Genomic DNA, 22500 nt, shown 5'->3' with positions numbered 1-22500 from the left:
ACTAAAACAGAACAGTAGACAAAGCGTTAGGTCGGTCACAAGAAGTGCGTCGCAAGGGCAATATGTGGCCACAGAAGCACGTGTTACCTTGGGCACATTTGGTAGCATCACCGTGTCAATGATGCGTCTGTGGCCGATGTGCCGTTTGAGAAACGTCTCCCACAGGTCAATATCGTAGTAAGCATGGGAAGAAACGAGACGGGAGGCACCAGACAGTTTATCTAGCGTCGACGGTCGATGGAAGATGTTATAAGCCAGCTTCTTATATAGATGAATGCCCTCGGTCAAGGTGAGATTTTTCTCCGAAGCTGTGAAAAGGCGAAATTCAGATTTAGGACCTCAAATTGTAAAACCACGCTCAGAGTTAACCTACCGAGCGCACACACCAGTATGGCACCGGTCGAAACGCCGCAAACTAGATCGAACAGATCGAAGATCCGCCGATTCGTTAACCGTTCCAATTTGCGCAGCAACTCCATCACGATGATACCGCGGATTCCTCCTCCGTCTATGCTGAGAATACGGATACCATTGCTGGATAACGGTGGAACGTAACCCAGCAGAGCGAGACCAAGCTTCGCGTGTTCGGTTATGGCCGGATCAGGAGCATACTGCAACTCCCTCAGCAGCTCGATCGCACCCTCCTCGATAGCGAACGCTTTCTCCTGCGGGTACTTTTCAAACTTTTCCACCAACTCGTACAAAACCTGACGCTGCCGATCGACCGGGATGGCCTTTCTTCGCAGATCGATCAAAGCGTGGCGCGTTTGCGATTGATTATGGCGCTACAACGGAACAAAACTCCGGGATCGTAAGAAAGGTATCAACCACGATTGCTGGCGCGCGAGGTTTCCTACAATTTGTTGTACCGTGGGGCGATGCACGGTGTGCCTTCCTCCATCTTTTATCCTCCCGAACACCGGAGAACCTGCAAAGAAACCTCCGTAAGTACGATATCCATCCTGCTTTGCCTCTAGTGCTCTCTAGCAATACTCACCAGCAAATCTCTTTAATTGAGGCATTTTTAGCTGATTCCTCTTCTAGACAGCATAATATCCTAAAAACCAACCACCACAAACCAAAACAAAGCCGAAAAATCGAAATTGTGTAACAAACGTCATCATCAGCTGCTGCTGCGCGACAATTTGCTGCGGCGTCACGCGATATCTTTATTGTTTATCAAACTGTGGGTTAGGGAGTCGGCCCTGTTTTCGACTTCCGAAGCCCCGAAATGATGTAAACGATCTCAACACCGGAAGCGCGGCACCATTTTCAAAAATTTCGTTCCAAGTTACGTTAGTAGATGCGCTTACGAATAATCTGTAAATTTAGTCGATCCAGGAATGCTTCACTTACGCTCCTTACGCTTATCATGCATCACTCTTCCTTGCACTTCGTCTCGGTAATCCCAACGTTCGCGTTCGCGATAGGGCTGCCGGTGGGTCAAGAGCCGACCGGTTTTCGGTGTCCCTATTCACCTCCTCAAGTACCCGCTTGTTGATCTTCGGAGATTTTGCTGCTTTCCTTTTCACCGATTTCAATTTTTTCGGTGCAGTGTCTGTTGCTTCACCATCGTCCACCGACTGAATGGCACGCTTTTTCGCCGCCTTACGAGTGCGTTCATTGAGTCTGGCTAGATTCTTTAGAGCTAGCGCCTCCCCACTGATATCTGACGCTCGTCCTGTTGGTACAGCCCGCATCACCTCTGAGCGATTAGAACAAGCCGATCGATCAATGCTCGCCTCAATGTCATCCTCTCCTTCGTCACGATCGAGCTCCGGCTCGAGATCTGCTTCCTCGTTGGATTCATCATCATCTCCACCGTGAGTTACTGTTTTCTCTATTGCTTCTTTCAAGGCGGAGGTTTTGATGCGAAAATCGCGCACCGTTCCCATGTGCAGTAGGTATGTTAGGTCTTTCTTCGTCTTCCTGCTTAGCTGAGTGACAATCTTGTTGTACGATTCGATACGAAACACCAGCCTTGGAAGGAATTTCGTCTGCCGTAGCACTTTGTCGCGATTGGATTTGGCCTTCGCTGAACTCTCAACCGACCGTTTGCCTACCGCTTCTTCACCATCATCCTGTGCTTCATCCTGAGCCAGTATGTTCTCCTCGATAAACGGGAAAAGATCGTAGATCCTGGAAGCCAAGGGTTTAGTAGCTTTTACTACGAGATTGAATCTGGAAGCAGAATGAAAGATACAATGATTTGTGCAGAAATCATAGTTAGAATGCGAGAGAATCTTACTTTGTCACTTCATAGGAAACTGGTACGATTGGATGGCAAGCCAGAAAGTGGCGGCTCAAATTGGCCAGACAGTTGTACATCGACAGCAGTAGCTTAAGCAGAGTGTCCATTGCCGAACCTAGTGGCAAATGCATGTTACACAGATGCGTAAGGGTTGTGAGAATGTGCACCAACTGCGAGCACATTGAGCGTTCGATTGATTTTAACAACTGTGTAGCTGAAAATGGGAAATCGCAACTGGGCATAAGCCACCGATCAATTCCTACTGACGGTTTTTACTCACTTTCATCCGTATCGTCCAACCCAAGGACCTTTAACCGTGCCAGCAGACTGTTGCTACGCAATATCAAGTGTTCAATCTCTTCCAGCTGCAACCGTACAACGGCACACAAATGATGGAAAGTCGGGTCTACCGTACCGGATGTGATGGATTTAAGGTAAAAGGGAGGATTCAATTCCTCCTCCGTTATCTGTCCAAACTTTAGCTCCAACCGCATAGCGACGGAATCGAAATAGGCACCACTTTGAGTCCTCGACCGCAGATCGAACAGGATGCGATGCACGATGGCGAATGGTTTCGGTTTGAGCTTTGTGTTGACACAGAACTGCTGCAGCCAATCGTAACCGAGCGTCAGGTGATCCTGATGCATGATATGAGATTTGTACAGCAGCTCAAGGCACTGAAAAATTCCAACAACGATCTTCTCTCCGATCGTTCCCGCCTCCGACTCATTGGCAAACAACTGATCGATGATCGTGTGCATATCCTTTAGTAAATCCATTATAAAAGTCAATCCAATCGTGCATGCTAAGGAAGGAATAAAAGGCATTTTTGAAACCTCATCGAACGTTTCCTAAAAGCATCAGGGCAGCATCCACACTTACATATAAGTTGAAGGAACTCGCTGAACTTCCGCTCGAACAGTTCAAGCGCTGAAATCAATGATTGCCGAAAGCACTCGATAGCAGATTGCGCCACCAGCAATCCCCCATTACCGCACAGTTCCGTCGTTTGGCGGACGCATCGAACGTACACGACTTTGGTGCATTCGCAAAGATGTGAAAAGGTTCGCTTGCTGTGACTAACCTGCCAGTAATCCGGCAGATTACGAACCGTTTCCATCATATGGCCAGCAGTTTTAAGAACATGCTGCTGGAAGTCTCTTTTGGAGCGCAACGTTTTTAGATCGTCTTCTCTGGCGTAGTTTGTTGAGATACTGAAACGAAAGCATAAAGCAAATGATAAAAAATCAAGCATACAAATGTTGAAAGTTTGAATGTTCCCAGTGCACTCACTCGAATGTAATTCGTAGCATTCTCTCAACCGTGGCGATATCCCAGATGTTTTCCGGTTTAAACGATATTCCATGCTTTACAGATGACAAATGATATCCGGAGCTATTCATGGTATTGTCAGGCATGTGCTTTTTGTTGCCTTTTTTTGGTTCCATTTTCTGTAAATAATTATTCATGCGATTATTGTGCCCAACTTTACGAATCGTTATGATGTACCTTAAAATTTTCGACACATTGCTGATGATGCTTGAATAGACGTAACAGATCCCGCGACAGTCCATTATCGGGATTCATCTTCCAAGCGCAATATGCCATCGCAGCTTCGATCACGTTCAAATACTGGCTAGCAACCACTATTGCTCTGGTGTCCAATGTGCCCATCTGTAATGATATTGAACGAACGGTTCAGATACGATATGCCCAATACAATGGGCCTCTAGCATCACTTACAATCCCTAGCTCATCGGACGTGATGCTATCTACACGATCGACAATTAACTGAAGCGTCTTTTTGACGGCATTGGTGTCGTGCTGGATATTATGCTGATCGCAGAGCACTATACAGTGTACCATGAACGCCGTCAAGCGTCCTACATTATCGTATACAACGATTGGACGCAGCAGATCGGGTTGATCCTCATGCTCGATGTCGTTGCAATACCGGACACACTTGTCGAACGCGATAATCAGCTTATCGTCCGTATTTTCACCGAAGTAACTTTCAAAATGCCAATCAATAAACTGCAGTGCGTGTGGGAGAAGCATCGTGTTGAAGTCAACCGCCCGTCCCAGCGCCTCGTAGAGCATCATGCGCACCTCGACCGTTTGCGTGAGACATCTATGTTATCGGAACACAACCACAACAAACACAATTAGTTCAGTCAGGCAAGGATTAAGCGATCTTCATCATTTAAATCGTACTTTCTCAATATTCCCATAATCTCAAGGGTAAGCATATCGAAGTGTAGGTTGGGGTTGCTGGCCGAACCATAGGCTGCTTGCGATAGCAGAGACATCCCGGAGATGGATAGCTGTGTGTAATTCCCACCTGCAGATCCCATAATTGAGCGACGTGCATTATTATTTTTAAGTTGCTTCAACAGCGAACAGAATCCAAAAACTCCCATTATGCGCGTAGAGGATTCACTGAAAATATTTTGCAACATCGAGATTAACACCGCAGGGTATGACACCACGAGTTTAGTCACTTACCTATTGTACATAGCCTTACGCAGCACCTCGATAAAACGATCCCGGATGGTGTGCGATATTCTTAGCAGTGGAAACAGGAACGCCATAAACCGCATGGCGTACATACCGTCTATCTAATGAGACAAAGGGAAGTGGCATGAGCCATTAGTTACCAGCGAAACCTAGGTCCGCATTTGGTTGCTCGATCGTACCAACAGTAGGTATTCCAAAATGAACTCAATCGTTGCGCTTGACTCGGCAACCGTCAGCGTATTGGTCAAGCTCAGTGTTGTAAGACACAGGTTGAACTGCGTTTCCTGCAGATCGCCGAACAGAAACTTTTTCAGTTTCGCGATGATACCGCTACCGAAGATGAACCGGCGCTTGAGGAAGATCTGGAAAAACTGAATCGCAATGCCGTGCAGCTTGGGCTGCTTTTTGGCCAGTAGAAGCGCGAAGGCGAAATGGATAATTCCCGGCGTAACGACCTCTTTGCCTTCCTGGCTGTTTTCCGTGAGCACCGTAAACAGCTGGTCAACGCGTGACCCTATCGATGAGTCGATACGTGCCCGGAACCATGCCGACTGATTGCACATTTCTCGCTCCTTCTCGCTGAGAGCAATTAGTTTGATCAGGAAGGCCATTATCGGGGACGATACGACATCCGTTGTGTCGGGCAATCGATTGATGCGGCTCATTGCCAACAGCGCACCGACCAGGAAGGGAGTTAGTAGTTTTTCCGGATTATTCTGAAACGGCTTGAACATGGCCACCGTTTGCGTCTCGTCCAGGCGAAACTCGGTCACGTTGGAGAGATGATACAGAATGGTTTCTTCCGCTTCACGTATCTCGTTGTCGGAGTAACGATCTGTGGGACAAGAGGAAGCTGGAGTGACATTCGTAGTGTGTGGATGGCCTGCAAAAATCGGCTTACCGATGCTGTCAAAGTCTGTCGTATCGCTGTTCGCGGTAGAAAGTACTTTTTTGTAGTAATTTTTGTGGAAATACTTCTCCAGGGCCATCAGTGGCACAATGAGCTGGCTTGGACTTTTCAGGCACACGTGAAACAGCTGAAACGCCAATGGAGGTAGCTCCAGTGGTTCGATTTGCTTGATACTGTCCGATATTTTCGTTACAAAAGTTGCCGTTTCGTCCCGTGAAAGGGTAAAATCGGAGAACATGGCACACAGCGGTGTCAGTATCGCCGGTTGCAGCTTCATCTTGAACAGCTCGCCGAGCACTTTGTTGCGATAATCTGATCCGGTCAGCAGCATTCCGTTTGCATTGAACCGGCCGATACTGTCGTTGAGCTGCGCGAGTGTTTGCGGCAGCAGATGCTTCCAGCTCAAGCATTTCGGATCGCCAACGCGTATAAATTCGATGCACAGCTCGCACATCTCCACCAGCTGATCGGAGGAAAACGTCGGAAGATCGGTCAGTAGGCGGGCGATCAGATCAAAGATTTGCTTCGTCGAAAGCTCCACCACGTTCGTGTGCCGTAACACGGCCATAATCAACTCGAACCGCTTTTCGCGGCACGCATCCGAATACCCCAAACCCAGCAGGGTATAGTGCCAGAGCGTGTATCCGTCGATCGATTGTAGGTTCGAAACGACCAGGTCGATGAGCTGCAAAAACGAGAAAAGATGTGTAAGTTTGAGCAATGCGTTCGCGATCGCGGATACGAACGTATTTTGATTTGGTTTTCTCCAACACTTCCTTGAGTTCGTCATTTTTCCGCTTCTGCCCTAACTCGATGATAGTGGCCACAAGATTAGGAGACATTTAGAGCAACAAACGCTAAAAACAGGAAAATTTCTTTCGTCGACGACGAACACGGAAAAATGATTTTGTTGTGATGAAGCTTCGCGCCAAAACTGTGACAGGACTGCTGCGATTTTCCCAGCCGCACTTCTTGTAGCCCGCGCTCGTGAAATTGAAAATAAAATAGAAAGTAGAAATTCGAATTAAAAAAAACAGGTTTAATCAAGTTTAAGCAGGTGTAATCAGGTTTAATCAGGTGTAATCAGGTTAAATAAGTGGATAAACTACGATTCGTTAAAGAAAACCCCAATAGGGCACCCAGACACCAAAAAAGGTCAAATGATTCGGGTGTCACACCTCGGCTTGTCAAGGCAAGGCCGTCTGGGATTCGCGAAATTATAAAAACATACGAACATCGCTCGTGGAAACTTTTTGGATCCAAATTTCCACGAAAAGTCAATTTCCTCGCCACCATGAGCAGCAGCCCGGCCAAGCTGCAGGATCTGCCGCCGAAGGGCGGTTACCAGAACATCCCGTTCGCCAGGGTTCCGGCAAAAACCTACTTCCGCGGTAAGTGCAGCGATTGTTATGTCACAGGACGCAGGACTACAGAAACCCTCTCTGATCGACAGGATGGCAAATGATCGCCGGATACGCCGGAATCTCAACCGTGGGATTGTATCTATACTGGCTGAACGTAAAGGAGAACCACCGGAACGAGATCGAGATGCGGTCTGCGCGTAACGTCATCTATCCGCTGTTGTTGGCCGAGCGGGACCGTGAATACCTGAAGCAGCTGCGACGAAACCGCGACGAGGAGGCGGATCTGATGAAAAACGTGGAAGGATGGGAGGTGAGCATCGGGCTGTAGTTCGGAAGAGCACTCGCTAGACTCAATAATCCGGTTTTCTTACAGGTAGGAACCTGGTACGGCGAGCCAGTCTTCAAAACCCTGCCGAAAGACAAGCTGGTCGAACCCACCTTCCAAGAGTTCTATGTGCATACCGATTACAAGAGCATGGCCAAGCGTGCCGACATTAAGCTGATGAACTAAACGCCTGAACGGCGGTGGAAATTGTGTAGTTTGATGTGGACTTGTTAATAATAAAGCGGGCACCATCGGCTCGGACGGGCGCTTGTTGTCCAACGTAAACCCATTTTCCATCGTGGTGGAGTGTTGAATGGCAGAAAAGTATCCATCGAGGGTTATTTGAAGCTTTTATTGTTCCATATCGTAACTAAGTTACACAGCTACGCCTGCTAGGGATAATCGTAAATACCTCAAAATGTACTAATCGACTTCACCGGCCGCTTTAATAGCTCGTCACTCCCAGTCTCTGCAGTTTGATTTGCTTGGCCAAATAGCAAGCAAACATGATTCCAAAGAACTGAAAGGTAAATTGAGGCTCGTTAGTGTTTAATTGTGTAAAATCAAGTGTGGTTCATATCGCACCTGAATGACTGCGAGAGCGATACCAGCCGCACCTAGGCTTACTGCGTGAGCCTTGACAAAATCACCGAACGAATGCACACAACCGGTCTTCCTCAGCGTATTGCCCTCCTTAGTCGGGCAAGAGACCATTCCGACAGCACCGGTCTGTGGACGGCAGCAGGTCATCGGGATGTATGATTCGTTAAACATAGTTGGGTTGGCTCGTGCCCAGTCTGAGCTATTTTCCACACCGCAGCAATCGAACTAAAATGAGATGCAACCATGAACCTTCCGGGAACGCAAACAGCTTCTGCTCCCTCTTCATCGATCGCTTACATCCACTTGTATCTCATCCCAAATCAGGGTAATATCGCCATGTTTCGCATCTCCATACTGCGTCATTGAACCATTCAGAGCGTTGGTAACCAGCTCGCGTGTATCATTGCGTAGCACGTATCCACTGATGCCTGCCGCCAACTCCAGAATAAAGATGAGAATCAGAAGGATCGAGAACTACAGAAGTGGAAGGAAAGGATCTTGTAAATTGAGAAACACCATGCACGCCCATTCCGGCCGGCGGCCATACCGTCAGTGTCATGCAGTAGTTTTCCTTGTACGCGCCACAGCAGCCAAAGAAGGCGATGACGAAGATGAACGAACCGATCACCACCAGGAAGGTGGGAATGCTGAAGAATTTGGCGTCCAGAATATCTCGAAAACCATGGTAAGCTCCCTGGACGGTCAGACCAACCGACATAATAATCACGCCGGTGATCTGTTGCGATTGAGAAGGGAAAGAGGTTTTTTCAGATACGGGATGTGCGGTTCCACATCGTGTTGGATATCGGATATCTGATCTTTACCACGAAGAAGAAGTTGAAGAGAAAAAGTAGATATTTTACGAAATTTGCACTAGTTGAGAGAGCCATTTTGGATCTGTCGGCAAAGAAAGAAAACAAAAAAATTAGTATAGACCAGTAATATATCGATTAACTCGGATCGAAATGGTGCAGCTATAGAATCTTTTCTAGAGAGCATTTCAGCCAGGTTGCCGTAGAAAGCTAACACAGTCATCAATTGCCGATGGTAGCCCGTCTGTCGCGCACTACCGCGGACCATAGTTAATTGCAAAATCATACAAAACACGCCAACAACGGACCGTGGGCTCAATCCCCGGAGCGGGTAGATAAGATATCAGCCCCCGCTTATCGTGGCTATTTTATGAATTCCAGATTTGCACGAACGAGGAAAGGTCGGTCTCGGGCTGGTCACTTTGCGTTGTGTGCGAAAGTCCCCGGAGCCTTGATCCGTTGCTTGTCTTTTCGCTTCCCCGCACCACACTCAAAGCACGGCACGAACCAATAAAAAAATTAGCACCTTCTTTGGCGCAAATGGGTAGTCTCTAGGCGACTCAGGCAGATCTGCCAATACCGCGAAACATTGAATTCACTTCAGGCGTTCTTCTTACTGGAGCAACTTTCGATCTCGTTGCTGCAGCACCAACTCGTTTCGATCGTTTCAGGGTCACCCACTGCCGGCGGTGGCTAGTGAAATGAGTTTGGTTGGAGTTTCGCTGCAGAAACAAGTCGCTATGCTGCAGCCCGTTTTTCGGTGGAGAGAGAGATCATTTTCGATCAATCCGTCTCGAACCGCGTGGGGATGGATGGTGGAGGTGACCAGCAACAGCGACCAGCATTTCGTAACACCCGTAAATTGATCTCGATGGTGGATTTTCACACTCGCGTATAGGCTTGCATAGGGCCGCTCAAGATCTCGTAATGCAACGTGGCTAAGCAGTTGCACCAAAAAGACGAAACACTGCACAGTAGTGGCTCATGCGTTGGAATTTGTTCTCAACCCACTTATTAAACCACAAGCGGACACGCCATTAGTCACTTGCCTCTTCCGTTAATGGGCTCGCTTGTTTCAAACTCAATTCACTCGACAACGCCTGCTGCGATACACCCTCTGCCAACTTTCTGGTGCTAAATGAAAGGAAAAGAGCTGCGACAGTTCTTATCGAACGAAAGGGGAAACGTCTCCCCCTCCCTCCCTCACACACAAGCACTCCTATTTCCCGTTGCGGCTGATAAAACCACTTCGCGCGCGGGTGCGGGTGTCGTCGTTGTCGTCGTTGTACGCACACGCGCTCACCTGTTCTCGAGATAGAATTAGCCGCGGACGTGACGATCACTAGCGATCGCGGCGAACAGACTGGGCGATTGTGTGTTATGACCTGGAGATGCTGTTTCCTGTTCTGATGATGCTCGCACGATAAACTGCGAAACTGAACTGAGCGGCACGCAATGCGAACCATGCGCTGCGACGGTAACAATCGATTTTTGGGGAGGCACGAGTGTTCGCATGTGCGCGGGAACGATCGAACAATCATAATCCAATCTGTGTACTCACCGCTACAAATCATTCCATGACGACATCTATCCACGAGCTGGGTTACGGTCGGGTGAGGCGATGGGGTTTGTTTAAAAATTAATACCATCGCTAGTCCTAGGCCGCTAGGCAGGTACAAATACGCGACCTTTTGTCCGATCGATAGTGCGGATATGTATAGAGTGCAGCAGCGGTAACGTTGGTCAGTGGACTGAGAAATGGAATTTCTCATGGAATGGAAATTTATAACCTTTAATATTTTCGGAATCGTCGTCCTTACTCAGCCGCTCAAGTTGTGCAGCGTGATGCGGCAGTAGCATGCCGAGTCCGACAGGTTGTCCAGGAAGCCAAACACCTGCGCCAAATAGTACAGCGTGAGGGTGTGGTTCGATTCCAGCAGCTTCAATCCTTTCCACTTTTCCACTTCCTCCTTGGTGCCAAACAGGTCAGCCATCATGAGCGGCTCCAGCTCGCGTTCCTTAGCATCGGCGTAAATATCCTTTGCTTGGTCCAGAAACACCTTTGATTCTGCGAAATTGGAATTGTTGCAGCGCATGATACCGAGCTGGTTGAGAATTTCGATGTGCACGTTCAGTGCCGGTTCCTTGCCGCGATCCGCTTCGATAAGTTCGAGCGCCTCCTTCAGCAGCACCTCTCCGTTTGGTTCCTCGACGAACGTGGTAATCTTGGCGATGTCCTTGAGTATGTTTGCATGAATACATCGTACCGTGGTGGCCGCTTCCGATGCTGGATCCAGTGCCTCGGCCAGAGTTTTCACCTTCCGCAGCGCCGCGTTCAGGACATCGCGAGCGAGGTAGTGCGAATGAAACGGTTCCGTGGGTGGATCGTGCTTGCTTTCCTCGTCAATTCAGCCGGTGCGCATTCTCGTACTCCTCCCGTATATCCAACAGGTTTTCCTTGTTAATTTTCATGATTTTTCACTGTTTTGCGGTGCCGATTTTGCAGAACTCGGTTTGTTTGAAAAATCGACCAGGGGTCTTTCGCTGGCAAATAACAGATTCAAATGTTTACTGGGGCTCTGTCAAAGTGTATTAAAAAAACAGACCTTTTGTTTTGGTTTCGTTGGAGACGCTTTATTCGCCGTAATTTTTTGAACTTTTTGGATGTTTTGATGAAGATAATCTGATAAGAGTGTACTGAAGGCGTTTTTCAACTTCCGCCGTCGTTTCCTTTGGAAGGCACTTGGAGAACCGCAGCTGAGCAAGCCAGAAGGACATAACACAGGTAACCAAACAGCAACACCGGTCAAGCGCACCGGCAAGTAGAAAGGTTCGTGATTCTGCGAGGATCTGTTGCACTAACGCTCAATTTCTCCTTCCAGACGACAACATCTCCTGCAATGCAACTGCTGTAAATCCCGAAAGTTCAACGTTTTTCACGTGATAATAATGAATATTTCCACCGACTTTGGACCCGATTCCGGTGGGCGAGTGAAGGTAGCTGGCCTAGGCCTCACTTGATAGCGTTACATACTAATGTTCTCTTCCGTTTCTCGCAGGGTTTAACGATCGTGAAGCCGCTCATCTACGGAAACGTGGCTCGCTCATTTGGAAAGAAGAGGGAAGAGGATGGCCACACGCATCAATGGACGGTTTACGTGAAACCCTACCACAACGAGGATATGCAGACGTACGTAAAGAAGATCCACTTCAAGCTGCACGAGAGCTATGCCAACGCGAACCGTATCATCTCGAAGCCACCGTACGAGGTGACGGAAACGGGTTGGGGCGAGTTCGAAATCGTCATCAAAATCTATTTTCACGATCCAACCGAACGGCCGGTCACGATGTATCACATACTGAAGCTATTCCAGTCACCCATCCTTGACGGTGAGGTCTCCACGCAGATCGAAGGCAAGAAGGGGCTAGTGTCGGAGCAGTACGAGGAAATCGTGTTCCAAGAGCCCACCCAACTGATGCAGCAACTTCTCACCAATGTTCAACCCGTTACGGCCGGTGTCTGGAAGCACGATACGGATTGTAAGTAACGGGTAAAGCCATCCATACGCGTATAAATACAGTAACGTTGGCTTTTTGCTTTGCAGTTGAGGAGAAGAAGCTGCAAGCGCTGGAGAGCATCAATGAAACCAAGGTGAAAGTGATAGCGGAAATAGCACAGCTGAAGGACAAACTCAAACTTGCTCGAGAAACGATAGCCAAGTTTAAAGCCGAAACCGCTAAAGTACAAGGGCAGCAACCGGCCGCGTGAACACAGGTTCGTATGATGTGTTTAAGCTTAAAGTTTTAGTAAACCACTACCAATCATTAACTTAATCGTGCTCATCTTTATTTCACTTTCGTATGCCACTTTCCATATGCTGACCCTGTCGATACATTGAGCCTCTCGTTATGAACATGTGGTTTCTTTATTCATAAGCAGTATTTTGAACATTTACATTGCAGTCTAATCGGAGGTCCGGAGTGACGAGGCAGGCAGTAAAAGCCGAACAGCACAGTAGCAGTGTGGCAGGGTCAAATGACGGTGTTGGTCTATCGGTTTTAATCATTAAAATAAATGCCCCTTCTTTCGATAAGCAGACACTATCTAATCTAGTGAGAAGTACATTTTGTTTGTCTGTTTGTCGGTCTCTCGTCGGCCAACTTGTGGCTCTCGATTGCTTGTGGATTAACAGAATGATATAGTGCAATTGATTTACTTCAAAGATCTGCTCAGCTTCTTCGCCGGCCCTCGTGGCATTCAAAAGATAATTTTCTCTTTGTCGATAGTCTATAAACTAAGGTTAACTCTAAACGCATAAGTACCACTGGTTCGGGTAGCTAAGTTAAGTAGAGAGTGTGTAGCAGCGACGCCCCGGCCACCATCGGCATGGTAGGAAAGTGTTCCGCTTTTATTGATCCTGGGCACTATAGTTTTGTTTCGATTCCTTCTGGTTCAGTGGAGTCGCTTCGGCTTCGGCAGCCTCGACGGAAGCGGCTGGTTTGTCACCTTTGTTCCACGGTTGCTCCTCACCGGATGCCAGCAGAAGATATGCAATGATCTCCACCACGTACAGGACGATCGTCACGTAGAAGATCACACGCCAGGCACCAATCGTTTGCTGTGGAGAAGAAGAAGAGAGTATAAAAACCACAGCCTGTGGAGGGACATTTCCGTGAGTGATCTTACATTTCCGTGAGTGATCTGTCCGACAAAGATCGGCACGATGATACCCGAGAGCGTAGCGGCACTGTTCGTGATGGCCATCAAAGTTCCGGCGTAGTTGGGGGCGATGTCAATGTGATTCGAAAGCAAACCGCAGAACATTCCACCGATCGCCGTGATACCGATCGTCATCAGTGTAACGGCCAGACCACGCTGGCAACCGATATAGCACAGCGCCAACAGGCACACCATCGGTACGGCCGAGGCAATAAAGGTAGCAGTTTTGCGGGCGATCGTTGTCGTGATCTTACCTCGGCTTCGCAAAGCATCGAGCGTCTTGCTGAGGGCCATACTGAAGAACCACATCGTCAGGAAGGGAATGGCCGTGACGACTGCGTTCTCCTTGATGTTGAACTGCAGCACTTGTTTCATATAAAAAGGCAGCTCAATCAGCAGCATGTACCACCCCCAGTTGTTGCACACGTGTGCTATAAGAATGCCATAGAAGGGAGCCGAGGTGAACACCTTGCGCCACGGTACTGGTGCTTTCGCTTCGCTGTGACCACCGGACGAGCTCGTACCGAGTGACGACGTAATCAGATCACGTTCCTCCTGGCTCATCAAGGCTTGCTTGGTCGGAGTGTCCTGTACCAACCACAACCACAGCACCATCCACAGGCAACTGAGACCACCCATCACGTAAAACACGGACTCCCACCCCAATGTTCCCGCCAACACGCCGGCCATCAACATCGATATGACCGTTCCGAGGGCTGTTCCAGCGTAGACTATCGCCGACATGACACTCCGCTCGTTCGGTGGAGCCCAGGAAGCGAGCATAACGTGCATAGCCGGAAATGTGACTCCACCGCCGATACCTTCACCGATACGCATCACAATCATCGCAATGTAGTGCATCTTGGCGGCCACCGGTGTCAGCAGCGTGCAGACGACGTTGATCAGCACCGAAAAGAACATTACCCAACGTGCCGAGAACGATTCGGCGACGCGAGCACCCGGGATCTGCGATACCAGGTATCCCCAGAAGTAACAGCTCAAGATCATGCCCTGCACCGGTTCACTCCAATCAAAGGGGCCATCCTACAATCAGAAAAGAAAACGAAACAGAACGATTAGTTTCCAACAGACGATATCTTGGTTATTGCTGCCGATCTGCAAAACTCGTGTTGTTGGCCAACGAAAGTGAAAGCAATTGAAAAGTGGAACACGGACTGATCATACCGAATGCCGAGGAATCTCCATCATCATCATCATCACCGCTTGTCGAGTGGCGATGATGGGCGGCCACCATTTTTCAACGCTATTCGCGCGTTGCCTCTGGATTCACCGTAAATTGAAATGCACGATCGCCACCGCACCACCGCAGAATCCAATCCAAGTACCTTTCCTCTCTGTGAATGACCGCCGAACGACACCGCCGGAATGCGTGTGGGTTCGTGGTCAACGTACGACGTGCGGACGATTCGTTCAGGCAACCCTGACCTTCGATAGTACGGGCCATAATTTGGTTGGCGCTTCGGCTTAATTGAAATGTGACGCCCAACAAATTGGCCACGCGCAACCTCTTCGAACGAAAGGAAACCATCGAGGAGATGGTCCATGTTGCCAAGTAGAGTGAGTGAGGCCAGCATGGAACCGACGACGACGGTCCCGCTTGGCTATCAGGTTGTAAATTGATTATTTTCGGCAAATTGCCAACACATGTCCCGAGGCACAGTAGGCGCCCCGTATCACGTTGCTGGCTTTCGGGTGCTGGTTGCATCAACACAATTGCCTGCAGCTTGCGATCGAAATCAGTTGAGTTTGTCAAACGTCCTGCAAAATACTTTCTTTTTCTTGTTTTATCTTATTGACTGAGAGCGCAGATGAAGTATTCGTTTTGCAGGAAAATGCTGCTCGGAGTTTGTAACTACGCATTGTATTAAGACATGTATATTTCAACCTTTTTCGCTAAAAAAAAACAAGAAATAAACATAATAAAGGGATCGACTTACCTCAACGGCTTCGGTTGAATTGCCAGAAGCCTGGCAGACGGGTTCGGCGTCGGCGTTCTCGTGCTTCATCTCATGGCCCGCACTGTGATGGGCAAGGGCCGAATGGTTCAACATCGCGACCATCGCCACGCTTAGATTCACCTTCAAACCATAGATGATGGCCATGGCGATCGAGCCCAGCACGGCCAGGATGTAGCGTGCAGGGATGAGGGCTGTAAGAGAGAGAGACACAGAGGTGTAAGGTATAAGTAAACACAGCCAAACAGAAAGTCGTTTCAAATGTAATCGTGCTGTCGAAATCATTGCCGGATGATATGCGCCAGAGAGACGAGAGACAAAGAGCTAGAGGCAATTAAATCGCTCTACCCAAACCCCATCGGGTTCGGAGCCGCATCCCACGATGTGGTTCCCGATTCTCCCGATTGCGTATCGCCCATGTAAATCAGTCACACTTTGGAACCTCCTACAAAACAATGGAACTCCCTCCGCCACGCTCGATTGTGAGGTAGCGATCCGGAACCGAGGGGGCGTGAGATGCGGTTCGAGAGGGTTACTGCATCTCCGATGCATATCCGGCCACACAGTCGTTCCCCTTCTTGCGCTGTTGTTGTGTCCCATTCATTTCTAACGTCCATTGGCCATGAAACGGTAGCCGGCTGTTGACGAATTCGAAATTGGCAGCCACACACGGAATGGAAGCGTCTTTTAAGGCATTTTCCTGTCGTCTACGTTTTCACGGATGGAAACTTTAAGGAGTGGCCGCTGGAAGCAGACGCAGACGCTACCACCGTAGACAGACGCGTAGAAGGAATGCCGTTGAACTGTTTTACTGTTGGACACATCACAAGATGGACATTCGATGGTTGGACGGAACAATAGATAACAATCATTCTCTTTGTTAATAAAGCTGTCTGCAATCCGTCCGTTCATGTCCTCGGCGGCATGTTTTGAAAGCATTTCCCGCGCTTACTACGATGGAGACGCCAGTACCAACACACGTGGCCAAACGTATATATTTTCGTTCGTCGCAAAGCTTCGTTATTGTGCAGGCTTTTCCACTTGTGTTGTGGTCACGGGAGCGAACCGCTCAGCTGCCGAGTTCGGAGAAATTCGGCCGAGTTCGGGCTGCTTCTTGGCATGCCGGCACGCTAGCTACCACGTGCTCCCCACGAAGGATGTCAAACCGCTCACCTACAGGTATCTGCGCCTGTGTCGTCGGAGATACCCGGTGCCGGCCCGGTACTGTGTGTCCTCTAGCTGACCTTTCTGATCGCGTTCGAGCGAGGCAGGAGCGATGGGTGGATGGATGCTTGGCGAAGGTCAGCAGATTGCGTTGCGATGTGAGTTCGCCAGGAAAGCGAGTTGCATCAGATAGAAATGCGAATTGTTTGAGGGAGTTTCTTCCTGTACGATCAATTCCTGTGCTATCAATTATCCTCCTATGATGTTTCCCGTCGTGATACAGAGATTGAGAGCTAATTTTGTCCCACAATTTCTTTTATCCCATCTTAAGCTTATTTATGGTTTCATAATAATGCAAATACATCTGTTAAGTGCTTCACACACGCTTCTCGTTGTATGGCCACGATTAATGACTTCGAACACTCCGAGCAGCAATGTCACAAAAAGGCACGTTTCCTCCCTTCCCCCCTCCCAAGACATCATCTGCTGACGATCACATCTCGCAGAGACATTCCTATCGTGGTCTGTTTATTCGTGCTGTTTTGACTAGACTTTGTCTTACTTTTTTGTGCCTGAAGGAGTGAAATAATAAATTCGTCCATGATGAGCAAACAAAGTAATCGCATCAATCGCTCACATCCACCGCCGTTGCCGTCGATGGTTGCTGCGACGATTTTCTATTAGCAACAGCGCACAGACTGGGATTGACACACATTACAGCCACTAGGATTGCTTTTGATTTTTTTTCCGTTCCTCAGTTTCCTCAACAGAGCGAACCACAATCTAGATTCTACTGAGGAAGGTTTGGAATAGGATATGCGTAACATCACGCACCCTGTTTCCGCGGCACGTGTACGATGGAGCGAAAGAAGAAGTGTCAATGACTCTTCTTACCGTCTCGACGTGGGTCTGGATGGCTTGGCTGAGAGGGGGAATCGTTTGCATCTTGTGTGAGGTGGTGTCCTGGTCCCGATTTCGAGGCCGATAAATTCTTTCTTATGAAAGTAAAACAGTCACAGCTGCTTGGATTGCACCAACATGCCAGTCGAGCGACAGGAGCGGGGCCAATACCATCCGCTTCCACGCCGGTGGTTTAATTTTAGTTCGATGAAAATCGGAACGCCCTGCGCCGACGAAAGACGCACAAAGGCGGGACAAGAGATTACGGTGAATCGTGCGGGCGGGATAAGAAAAGAAAAGAGTCCAAACGGCTTCTTGACGGTCGCTGCAACCGCAACCATGTCATTCGTGGGTTGAGAAGTGTCTTGCTACTCCTACGCAAACCCAGGACAACCCCACACATCGGTCCCTTTCTTCAAGGAGTAATGGCCTCTAGGGAAATCTGGGTTTGGAGGCTGTGGCTGCTGGATGAAATCGGGCCTGATATGCAGCCCTCCCTGTTGTGTTAGGCTGACGTTCAAATCCGTGATGCTCATACCAACATATGGTTCCTATGTTTCACCATGCAACATCTACTGTAGAACTGGTACGATAAGCCATATGTTGCTTGGTTCGGTTGTAGCACAATCTCGTCTAACTTACATCCCAAAACGTTGCCCTTGACCGGTACGGCTTGATCTCCCATTTTGGCGTTGGATGGCGGCTCACTTCACAGCAGGATTTACACAAAACGTTTTTCAACACGCCGTGACACAGCACAGGTAAAGACACCTCCTTCCAGGTCCCGGCCCGGGTTGAAAGGGTTAATATTGCGCTTCGTTTCACTAGCGCGTCACACACACGCACATCGGCCAAGTATCGTGAGGCCGCGAGTTTTCCGATCCGATTCCTCCGGCGCTCGGCAAAAGAATGACGGCGCACGCGGCAGAAACGGGTTTCGGAACATGCGTTGCCGCCAACACGCATACTCGTTCGAAGACGCGCTCTCGCTCCGAGTTTTGTTGGGGCAGCACACACCCAGAATAACGTTATACGCGCTTCCCTTCCCAGACGTTCTGAGGCATTTTTTTTTATACCAAAGTCTTCTTCTTCCTCTCCAACAGAATCATATCTTCTCCGCCGGGTGGGTTTGTTATGCGCGCCATGCCATCCTTTCTCTCTTTTGTGGCGGTTCGTGACAATTTCACGGCGTTAGAAAACGACCGTTTCGGCAACAGGCGATTCTCGTTCGGATTATTCTTTTTAAGTCGATGTTTATCTTTTCCCTTAGAAGGGTGATGTGAATAGTTAATATTTTGAATGTGGTAAAGTGATTGGCCATTGATGTGCTGTGCTCAGAGACTGCCATGTGTGCCATGTTTGTACCATGTCTCGTTGAAACTTGTTAATTTTCTAAAGAGAGTTCATAAGATTCGTTTTCCATCGTTGAAAATCGTTCATAGAAGCGGCAAAATAGGGATGTAAATTGCATCAGATACGTGCAATGCCGGCAGTTCGTTGTATCTTCTTGCGCAAGCATAACATTCAACATTAATTAGAGTTGACACAGTTTTGTGTGGAATAGTATCGACGATAACTGACGAATGCTACCATGTTACCAGACACCGCATGACGATTGATAAAACAGCATACAATGTTGATAATGTCTATCAGCATGAGCAAAGTATGGAAAGCCATAAATAGCAAGTGTGGTGTTATCTTTATAGATAGCGTCCTGAACGCACAAATCGAATTCAGTTGAGTCCAGCATTTGATACCACACCGACACATTAATAAACAATGAAAATCGTGATCTATTGCATGATCTGATTTAAACAAGTTTGGCGCGCAATTGGCCAACATACTAGCATTTCTCTAGTTTTATAAATATATTTTATTGGGTGGTATTTCACAGCAATGAACAGGTTGTTGTAACACAGGATGTATTAACTCGAAACGATATTGTAAGGTCTGCAAATTTCCCATTATGATAAAGTGAATGGATTGTTCTGTGACTAGTCCGTACCAACTTATGATTCTATTGAAATCTAAAAGTAAAAAATGAAAAATTGACTTACTAAATGCAACTCAATAGAGTCAAGCGATAGATAGTATAATGCAACCAAAAATCATTGTATTATTCATTCAGCCAACCTGTGGTTTACTTTTGAGTTCTACAAATTATTCAGCTTTTTCTGTTTCGAGAAAGGATGAATTTTCTACTTTTCTGTTATAACTTTTGATTGCTTGCTTTCTTAACTTCAATTTTCGATAATGTGTTATATTTTCGACTTACATTTCAGGTGTTGGTACTTTCCTTGCACTAACGGTTGCTAGACGAAGACGAACGTGATCTTGAATATGAACCACGATGTCGAGTACTAGAAGATTTCACCGCAGAAAGAAAAATATCGGTTGCCACGCCACGAATTTTGGTGCTAGTAAGCTACGAAGAATGGAAACTAGAAATCAAACTCACCTTTCATCAAAACGGTTCGGCGCATTTCCCATGTAAACGCCTGGAGTTGGTGAATGGGGTCGATCGGTGATCGAAAAGTCCACCCTGATGCGCCGTCCGTGCATTTGCAATCCATTGCAGTGCATCCGAGCTTTAGCTGCTTCAGATACATTTTTAAAGTAGACAAATCCGAAACCACGCGAAAGTCTTGTCTTGGCATCGTACACCACGATTGCCTTCTCGATCGCTCCAAATGGACAAAAAATATCTATCAAGTACGGTTCCGTGGTGTACACACTCAGCCCGAACACGCCCAAGCATCGACTTGGTTCCGGTGAATCTACGCGTATTTTGGTACGGCGCTCCGGAGATACCTTCCGGCGCCTGGATCGACCCCAATCCGGTGAGCGAGAATGAGACCGGTGGCGAAAACTAGGCGAATAGCTACGGCTACGGCTGCGGCTGTAGTGATTACGGTGACGACGGCCGTACCGGTCAACGCTCCGAGATCGTCGACTATCACGACTTTCGTACCGAGAACGATGGCCATCTCGGTGGCTAATTCTGCGATAAGGTGATTTCTGAAACAAAGTCAATGCATTTTTCTGGTTGATGAAAAGAACTGGTTATGGAGTAGTGGAGAACTTACCATTTTCTTGTAAGAACCAAGTGAACAAAGCGCCAGAGCCAGAGCACGTTCTACTTGCTTCAAGATACCAATCTGAAATGCTACCTGTTCTTCCAAGATGCACTTTTTGGCAACATCTATGTGTACTTGGATGCTGCAAAAATCATGTAACCTAGATGCATAAGCAAGACGAGCAAGAAGTTTTTAGGTAACCATGACTTTTTATTGGCTGCAAATAATCATCGCCGTACGAGCAAAAGCAAACGCACAGAAATAGGACATTTTTAAACATTAATCAACATTTTGCAAAAGTCTTCCGGTTACAGGTCAACCAACTGGAGAATTCGAAGGCGGCAGATTTTTTTCACTTCGCCTACAGCTATTTCCAATTCTTGATCAATGGAATTGAAAATTCTCTCGGTTACACTACGTAGGATAGTCTCGAACTTGGATGCTTCCCGGACGCAAACAATGAAAGGAAATCCAAACTGCGCTTTGTAGCTTTAAAAAAGAATCAATGATTCATTTTTGGTCGCAAGAAATAAAATGATTTGAGCGCTTACCGTTCATTATATTCGTTGAGCTTCGCTTTCTCTTCAGCGGCTAAGTTGTCCAAACCGGCCGACTTTTGTTCAATAGAGGAATCGCTGGTGAGCTCTTTGCTGTCCAACAGTTTACCAGCCAGGTCAGGGTGCAGTCTCAGGATCTTTACCTTTGATGCGCTCGGTAGGCGATCAATGTAGTTTTCAAATGCGTTTATCAGCGCATTAAGGCTCTTGAATGGCAGCAGTGCAGAACAGAAGATTGCCGCTTCGGGCCAGCATTCTATAACATTTTCAAACGTTTTGTGAAACTCTGCCGGAACTAGACCATTCACTTGCTCCAGAGACAGTTTCGGTTCCCTAAAAGAAAACAAAAAACGTTGGAACATTAATTGCGGGAAACCAAACGAAACAATTATCAATCCCTATCGCTGGAGAAGATATGGCGCGGTAACCTTGGAATAACTTTTCCCAGGCGTGATTTGCGGGAACATCATTCATCCTGGTCTTATCTACATAAAGCCTACTAAATACATATAAAACATACATACTACCTAGCGATCAAGGGAGATCAGTTAGAATTTCTGCAGCGCCATGCAATGATCGCTTCAAAAAGATCATTGTATTTTAACTTACATGTTAGCGGTCGTTTTTTTGCGGTCCACAAGACAAGAAAAGATTGCAGGTTGATCGATTGTGGTCTGAGAACTGCTGATAACCCGAGAGGCTGCCGAGAAGATCGCTCTGGCGCGTTGTTAATCCTTCAACACGTTGTTTACAACAGTAAACCTCTTCTCGATTGCATTCGGCTGGTTTTTTAACACTTCAAACTATCACAAAACAGTTAAAAGTTAATGAATTAAACTTTAATAAATTAAAGAACGTTATTCGTTTAACGAAAACAACCTGATTCAACATGAAACGCTTTAAAATATTCCAAAACGCTTGAAACGCTTCCAAAAGGCTGTCACGTGAACGGGCATTCATAAACACGCGTTCCGTAAAAGGTTTAAAAGAAAAACCGTTACATACGGCACACGAATTACGTGCCGCGGGCAAGTGTTTAAAAATAGCATCATTTCGCTAGGATTACTCGCAACCGCGTATCGATTATTGCAAACTCTCTCTCTCTAATCTCTTTCCAGCTGTTCTTCTCGTGACTGTCCAGCATCGCCAGCATCATGATCTCATAAAGCAAATCATATGATGGTGGTGCACGACCTTGCCTCTAGTTCATCGCCGAAAAACATGCGCCGTGGAGGAAGCATGAATGTGTCGTCTTCGATGACCTTGGAGTCCAGCGTTCGTTAGTTTGAATTAAACGGAAGAATCTTCTTGTTTTCGGTTGTTT

The 22500-nt window shown here is 47.5% G+C and overlaps 9 protein-coding genes across 14 annotated transcripts in view; 2 read left to right on the top strand and 7 right to left on the bottom strand.

Annotated features, from left to right (window-relative positions):
- The window catches only part of LOC126569092 (calcium-independent phospholipase A2-gamma-like), a 2217-nt gene extending 1113 nt beyond the window's left edge, over positions 1-1104 (bottom strand). The window contains exons 1-5 of the mRNA XM_050225917.1: positions 998-1104; positions 858-928; positions 374-785; positions 88-308; position 1 (exon numbers count right to left, since the gene is read on the bottom strand). The exon at position 1 is cut by the window's left edge and continues 1113 nt beyond it. Coding sequence (XP_050081874.1) covers position 1; positions 88-308; positions 374-785; positions 858-928; positions 998-1022 — 730 coding nt within the window. The 5' untranslated portion in view covers positions 1023-1104. The remainder of the gene's footprint in view (positions 2-87; positions 309-373; positions 786-857; positions 929-997) is intronic.
- A 24-nt stretch (positions 1105-1128) lies between these two features.
- LOC126569091 (Fanconi anemia group I protein) lies at positions 1129-6598 on the bottom strand. Of its 2 annotated transcripts, XM_050225916.1 has the most exons (12): positions 6425-6598; positions 5670-6363; positions 4948-5603; positions 4757-4869; positions 4466-4690; positions 3995-4382; positions 3761-3925; positions 3545-3702; positions 3134-3465; positions 2532-3056; positions 2249-2465; positions 1129-2181 (listed from the first exon to the last, which is right to left on the bottom strand). In XM_050225916.1, the coding sequence occupies exons 1-12, from the start codon at positions 6518-6520 to the stop codon at positions 1371-1373; spliced, it is 4380 nt and encodes a 1459-aa protein (XP_050081873.1). In that variant the 5' UTR covers positions 6521-6598; the 3' UTR covers positions 1129-1370. The 2 variants fall into 2 exon arrangements, with proteins under 2 accessions (XP_050081873.1, XP_050081872.1); XM_050225915.1 differs by having other exon boundaries at positions 5670-6537.
- Positions 6599-6862: 264 nt separating this feature from the next.
- LOC126568904 (NADH dehydrogenase [ubiquinone] 1 alpha subcomplex subunit 13) lies at positions 6863-7656 on the top strand. Its single transcript, XM_050225588.1, has 3 exons — positions 6863-7069; positions 7132-7352; positions 7416-7656. Exons 1-3 carry the CDS (start codon positions 6973-6975, stop codon positions 7551-7553), a joined length of 456 nt encoding a protein of 151 aa, XP_050081545.1. The 5' UTR covers positions 6863-6972; the 3' UTR covers positions 7554-7656.
- Positions 7657-7698: 42 nt separating this feature from the next.
- On the bottom strand, positions 7699-10206 carry LOC126568903 (CD63 antigen). 2 transcript variants are annotated; one of them, XM_050225587.1, is made up of 6 exons: positions 10086-10206; positions 8795-8867; positions 8518-8706; positions 8268-8444; positions 7953-8195; positions 7699-7887 (listed from the first exon to the last, which is right to left on the bottom strand). In XM_050225587.1, exons 2-6 carry the CDS (start codon positions 8858-8860, stop codon positions 7813-7815), a joined length of 750 nt encoding a protein of 249 aa, XP_050081544.1. In that variant the 5' UTR covers positions 8861-8867; positions 10086-10206; the 3' UTR covers positions 7699-7812. The 2 variants fall into 2 exon arrangements, with proteins under 2 accessions (XP_050081544.1, XP_050081543.1); XM_050225586.1 differs by lacking the exon at positions 10086-10206 and adding an exon at positions 9832-9992.
- Positions 10207-11288: 1082 nt separating this feature from the next.
- On the top strand, positions 11289-12886 carry LOC126570481 (YEATS domain-containing protein 4). 3 transcript variants are annotated; one of them, XM_050228271.1, is made up of 5 exons: positions 11289-11567; positions 11665-11779; positions 11842-12322; positions 12388-12557; positions 12746-12886. In XM_050228271.1, the coding sequence occupies exons 2-4, from the start codon at positions 11732-11734 to the stop codon at positions 12549-12551; spliced, it is 693 nt and encodes a 230-aa protein (XP_050084228.1). In that variant the 5' UTR covers positions 11289-11567; positions 11665-11731; the 3' UTR covers positions 12552-12557; positions 12746-12886. The 3 variants fall into 3 exon arrangements, with proteins under 3 accessions (XP_050084228.1, XP_050084230.1, XP_050084229.1); XM_050228273.1 differs by having other exon boundaries at positions 11384-11567; positions 12723-12886; XM_050228272.1 differs by having other exon boundaries at positions 11384-11587.
- Positions 12608-22500, bottom strand: part of LOC126570479 (sialin) — a 121324-nt gene continuing 111431 nt past the window's right edge. The window contains exons 1-4 of one of the 2 annotated variants that reach the window (XM_050228268.1): positions 18185-18492; positions 15461-15672; positions 13470-14546; positions 12608-13401 (exon numbers count right to left, since the gene is read on the bottom strand). In XM_050228268.1, the coding sequence (XP_050084225.1) occupies positions 13192-13401; positions 13470-14546; positions 15461-15672; positions 18185-18227 (1542 nt within the window). In that variant the 5' untranslated portion in view covers positions 18228-18492 and the 3' untranslated portion in view covers positions 12608-13191. Of the gene's footprint in view, positions 13402-13469; positions 14547-15460; positions 15673-18184; positions 18493-22500 lie in introns of those variants that run through there. The other variant, XM_050228269.1, reaches the window with a different exon arrangement.
- Positions 19280-20746, bottom strand: LOC126570483 (transformer-2 protein homolog beta-like). The gene is made up of 4 exons (XM_050228274.1): positions 20629-20746; positions 20001-20560; positions 19818-19902; positions 19280-19569 (listed from the first exon to the last, which is right to left on the bottom strand). The coding sequence occupies exons 1-3, from the start codon at positions 20629-20631 to the stop codon at positions 19845-19847; spliced, it is 621 nt and encodes a 206-aa protein (XP_050084231.1). The 5' UTR covers positions 20632-20746; the 3' UTR covers positions 19280-19569; positions 19818-19844.
- On the bottom strand, positions 20808-21904 carry LOC126570485 (2-oxo-4-hydroxy-4-carboxy-5-ureidoimidazoline decarboxylase-like). The gene is made up of 3 exons (XM_050228277.1): positions 21786-21904; positions 21171-21509; positions 20808-21108 (listed from the first exon to the last, which is right to left on the bottom strand). Coding segments are annotated over exons 1-3 (522 nt in total). The 5' UTR covers positions 21788-21904; the 3' UTR covers positions 20808-20927.
- Positions 21904-22500, bottom strand: part of LOC126570478 (uncharacterized) — an 11188-nt gene continuing 10591 nt past the window's right edge. The window contains exon 3 of the mRNA XM_050228267.1: positions 21904-21979. The gene's annotated coding sequence lies outside the window, so the exon portion shown is untranslated. The remainder of the gene's footprint in view (positions 21980-22500) is intronic.

The sequence above is a fragment of the Anopheles aquasalis genome, chromosome 2 (genome assembly GCF_943734665.1).
Source record: "Anopheles aquasalis chromosome 2, idAnoAquaMG_Q_19, whole genome shotgun sequence".
NCBI classification, from domain to species: domain Eukaryota; kingdom Metazoa; phylum Arthropoda; class Insecta; order Diptera; family Culicidae; genus Anopheles; species Anopheles aquasalis.
This window is presented reverse-complemented; position numbering and strand designations above follow the sequence as displayed.